The 5334-nt window shown below is 36.1% G+C and overlaps 1 protein-coding gene across 1 annotated transcript; it reads right to left on the minus strand.

Annotated features, from left to right (window-relative positions):
- Positions 1-1520: 1520 nt before the first annotated feature.
- LOC106511498 (uncharacterized) lies at positions 1521-5325 on the minus strand. The gene is made up of 7 exons (XM_014000250.1): positions 4828-5325; positions 4042-4175; positions 3696-3843; positions 3348-3491; positions 2941-3045; positions 2418-2682; positions 1521-2343 (listed from the first exon to the last, which is right to left on the minus strand). The coding sequence occupies exons 1-7, from the start codon at positions 4971-4973 to the stop codon at positions 2143-2145; spliced, it is 1143 nt and encodes a 380-aa protein (XP_013855704.1). The 5' UTR covers positions 4974-5325; the 3' UTR covers positions 1521-2142.
- Positions 5326-5334: the final 9 nt, after the last annotated feature.

The following is a 5334-nucleotide window of genomic DNA, read 5'->3' on the forward strand; positions in this document are numbered from 1 at the left end:
TGGCGCCTCCTCACCCTGAATCTCATACTGATAGGAGGAACCACAGAGCTCTGTTAGGTTAAAGCTCATCTTCTGAAGTTGGGATATTTTTTCTCCAACGGGTTCCAGAGGAATCACCTCAAACCAGATGTTGGACTGGATTTTATTTCAATGTCATTTGTTAATTTTAGCTCATCATTTTTAACAGTGGAGCTATAAAGGTTGAAAAAGGTTATTATTTTGGAGAAAGACTAATCAACATCAATATTTCCACTAAATAAGAATCAAAATAAATTGAGAGGAAAAGACTCTCAGACTGAGCTCAAATCAAGATGCCAGAGAGCAATAAAACTATTATTTTTTATTTAGACAATTTCACATAATTATGGCGGTAGAAGCCATTTGTTTGTTAAATACTTAAAGAAACATATTTACCGTGTTTGATGTTTGTTGTAAATGACTTATACTCACAAACATCGAGGTAATTAGTCCAAGTTTGTCGTTTATTGAATGTTCAGAAACTACAGTGGCTGTGATGAGCCACAGCAAAGGTAAACAACCTGAACAGGTGATCAGCTCAAAACCACTCGCACCTTTTTACTCTCCGTCTCTCTTTCTCGTTTAAGCACACCCGTTTCTGTGGCAACCGCTCGCTCCTCGAGCACAGATTACGTTAAAAACATTTAGTCCGTTAAGATATCAGGTTTTCAGGCTAGATATTTATTTTGCGATTATTAATAAACCTCTCATAAACACAGCGGTGGTTGATTAGTTAATTTTAAACTCCTGCTCTGCTCGTTATTTTGGTAATGGAACCGAAACGCACAGAATTGTGCAACACCTTGTGGAAACAATAATTACTGAGATTATTATTTTTGTTGGGTCATTAATTTGAAAAGGTTTTGTTTACTTTTGTTGATGTTCTTTAATAAAGTTCTGAACGTTTTGATAGGAGCCAGAGGAGGACGTGCTGCTCTCAGCGTCCTGTTTGTCACCTAATGCTGAGATCGACTCAAAACCTTCCAAGATCACCGACGTTATTACACCACTGCTGTAGCAAAGCATGAACAGTTCAGAAACGATATGAAATTGGGGCGGGGGAGGGCTATTTATTAACTGATTAAGTAGTTTTTAATTGTTCTTGAAAAACCAGTCACGGTTGATTAGTGGGTGAACTCACGGCTGCAGTGAACCCATTGATTTTTGTTTTTACAGCAGACAGCCGCTCCTCTCTTGGAGGTACCTACCGTATCCTACTTTCACTCCTGCTAATGAGCYCGACAAGGTTGTGAAAAGGAAGTGAAGGTGGGGAAACATGGCCTAGATGTATTCAAGGGTCCAAAACRGGTGGGAATTTACAGTCACTTTATGTAAATGTTTTCCCAGTAAAACCACAAATTTATTGGGTTTTGGATGAATTTGTCATATTTCAAAACTTTGTAGAAAATCTKTACACTTGAAAATTATGCAATTTTTAATGCCACATAGAAAATACTGTTTGTACTTAAACAAATTTTCTGTCAACAAAGAAAGCAATGTCATTTTTATTTTATTTAAACAAGTTTACAAGGTGAAATACAACACATGTAGTTGCAAAGTCAATATCATTGTCATATGAAAAGTCACATCATATTCCTTTTTGAAAATTATTTTTGGTGAGGAAAGAAATACTTCCTCTGGCAAATACCCAAAACAAGACAACTATATTTGCACAAATTTTAACTATAATTTATGACTGTATTAACTAGGTGTGCACCGATAAACTGGAACTGACTTCCTTAAGTTTGGGATACTGGTATTGACCGAAACTTACATGTGACATACATGTTATATAAAGGTGTCATCTAACTTAGCAAAGTTGTAAAAATCAAATACTATCCCTCTTTAACTCTGCTGTGAAAGGTTTGACTAAGAAAACGGTTCACCAGGTAATGTTTGCATTTTAAAAGTTAATATTCAATTACTGCATCAAACTCATCCACTTTCTCATTATATTTAGCAACAATCAGAATACATTTTTTTCCCAAAGATCATAATCTGCAGATAATTATTTTTCTTTTCTTAAAGATTGTAATTTGTCGATCATCCGGAATTGCCATCGATGCACCTTTTACAATGAAATTTACAATGGCAAAATTTCAAAAGATTAAGACTTACTCAAGATTATGGGAGCAACAAAGCTCTCATTGCCTGAACAGTTTCAATATAAACTCCCAGCGCCTGCGTGAGAGGAACATCAGTGTTTGGCAATGCCGCAAGGTCTTCTGCGTTTAATGGGCGCATAAGTTGGACCTCAGGAATACTAACGTTTGAAGTGGATGGAGTATGTGGACCTTCCCAGTCTACATCATAGTCACCACCAACCTAAACACAAAGAATATGGTGAGTGTACATAAGCTAGTACAAAATGGGAGAGTACTTCAAGTTAAAAGTTTTACCTCCGAAAAGTCACGTCCTTCCTTCTCATTTAGCAGCCACAACTGCAAAGGTGTATGGTGGCTCGAAGTTCGTAGTCCATGGTTATTCCATGCCTCCTTGAAGCAGTGAAGGCCATGTTGAATATGTGGTATGAAGCATCTGTGTAGTGAATACAACTCAATCTCATCATCTGGATTTAGAATTCCCTCGGCTTCCATTTGCATGAAGATTGTGTAGTAGAGATCAAGCACGTTCTCATAAACATCTCTCCAAAGGCGCTCTATTCTGTAGGGGAATAAAATTAATTTCTTCTTTAGCACACATTGTACAACAGATTATATACAAACTTGAAGCTCTTCACAAATGATGCTAGATTGAGTATAAGTTCAGTACATTTAAGATAAAATGGTATGAACATATTAAAAAATTTGAAGAAATTGGATATTGATGTTAATTATCACAGACAAACTCTGGCACTGTAAATTATTTTTTTTTGCATTCAGTAGTAGTATTTTTAGGTTTAGTCTCCCAACCCCCTCATACCTCTGGTTATGCACACTTCTTCCAGTCATATGAGAATTCCTGTTCACTCCATTAGTTTGGACCATAAACTGAGCAACCAACACATTTTCACCCCCCTTGTCAGATCTGTAGACATGAGTACAAGTAATTAAAGGATAAAAAAAAAAGAACTAAATCCTTAACAAGCACAATGTAACAAGACAATGCAACCAGAAATTCAATATATGGACTTATAAATGATAATGCAGCAGTAAGTAATCCACATTACATATGTATCACATAAACATTAAATGCTATTATAATAACATAATTTAACTGAGAACACTGAATTACTGTTGAAAAATTAGGCTAAATATATTTCTCAGTCTCACATGTAGTTCCTACATTTGCTGTGTGATGCACTGTAGAAAAATGAGTGCAATACATACCGAACTCGAGAAGGTACACCATACTGGCCAACAGCAGATATGAAGCTATGGAGAACAGTCAAAGCTCTATTGTTGGTGGAAGCATCAAGGTACACTATTAGCCTGGAAAATCCATCTACTCCACCATGGACCACGATCCTCCATCTATGGAAAAAAGAAGCAAAAACACATACTTTCATATATAAATGACAGACTTTACATACACACAAAATATATATAGAGAGAGATAGAGAGAGAGAGATACTGACAAAGACTTTAAGAATTGAAACCTTAACAGGTATAGGAYGCTAAATTACCAAAGAAGGATATAACAACATAAGACTTAAATGAAAGAAGCCAAATTTTCACCTAATTAGCTTGTGATTCCCATCTATGTGCCACAGGCTGTTGGGAGCAGGAACACTGTACTGACGGCGCCTTGCAGTCTGGATGGATAATCGTCTCATCAAGATGGCCTCTGGATCAAGTCGACGCATTGATGCCCTTAATCGATGCCCTTTTTGAAATATGTAATCATTATAATGAATTGAACATTGCCAAAATCAGTAAAAGTAGAACAACAAAATGTTTTATGGACGGCTATAAAGAGAAAGATGTAGCTTTTTGAATCAACAACATCTACTAATTTCACAAATTATTCAAAATAATTAAATAACTATTTAATTGAGGTATACCCTAACACAACAATTCTTACTTTGAATCTTTATGCCCCTGGATCGGACATGGCCCATCATGATTTTGTAGCCAGCATTTGGATGAACACGCTTGATTTCCATTACCAAAGTGTCCAAATCTTCATCATTAATTGTCGAGTAAAGGTCTGATTTTCTGTTAAAGAATCATTTACATAATATTACACATTTTAAATTGTAAAAAATAAAAAATAAGTACATGCAAGAAATTACAACATGGTTGATACGATTTTAAGAACTTCAACATTTACAAATATAATATGAAATCAATTTTATTTGGATAGCACTAAATCATAACCACTTGTGTTCAAATAACAAACCATGGTCAAAGCAAGGAATACAATAAGGTTAAATACAAGTGTTTGGTATGATGAAGCAATCACCACTTAGTCAAACCAATCAGTTGAACCTAAGTAAGCAGAGGAACAGAATCCCCCATTATGAGCAAATGCTAGGGATTCCCATTTGATTGTTTCATTGCTACAAGTATCCTGCACTGTCAAGCTGACTTTATTCTTAATTTATACKCCACGTAACAAAAAGCCATTGGCAAAAATGACTTCCATTGGTTTCAGCTGTTAAGTTGTCAACATTACGCTCTAAATATTAACTGTACAGAGATGATGTATAAAAGAAAAAGGCATGCAGAGCTTTGTGCATTCCCAGCACTACCACAACTAGAKAAGGTCAGGAATAAGTGTTAAGAAAAATTATAATGTGGCTAGCTGTGGCAACTCATGAAATGACTGTTAAACAGGATGGAATGTACGTGTAGTTGTTTAACTTACCTTAAATTCTCTTGGGCTAATCTCCTCTGGATTKTCCTGGAGGAGACACCACACCRATCTGACATTTGTCGGGTTGGGAGACCAGCCATGGCAAAGGTGGTGAGTATTTCCCCAGGAACATCCAAAGGTGGACGTCCTGCCCTCATGCTTGAAGATCGGACATCTATAAAAAGCACAATGTACACCCTTTCACAATCATTTCAAAATGTGATGTTTCCTCCAATACTTGAATAACTTTGAAGCATCAAACAACACCATCTATCCATTCTCATCAAATATCAAAGCTTTGGAAATCGATTCACCATAGTATATCAGTTGTGCAGTGCAGCACTCTTTCGCTATGTGTGACTCTCTGTACATTAACTTGCAAACCCAAACATTATCAACAATCAATTGAAAGGGTATAACTTCTATCTTTATTCAACATTACAAACGTTACAAACAGCTACGCTTACAGGGCATGGATTGCTGTTGGTAGCTATTACATGCACAGTAATGGCATAAATC

This window comes from Austrofundulus limnaeus, unplaced genomic scaffold (genome assembly GCF_001266775.1).
Source record: "Austrofundulus limnaeus strain Quisiro unplaced genomic scaffold, Austrofundulus_limnaeus-1.0 Scaffold2854, whole genome shotgun sequence".
Classification (NCBI taxonomy): domain Eukaryota; kingdom Metazoa; phylum Chordata; class Actinopteri; order Cyprinodontiformes; family Rivulidae; genus Austrofundulus; species Austrofundulus limnaeus.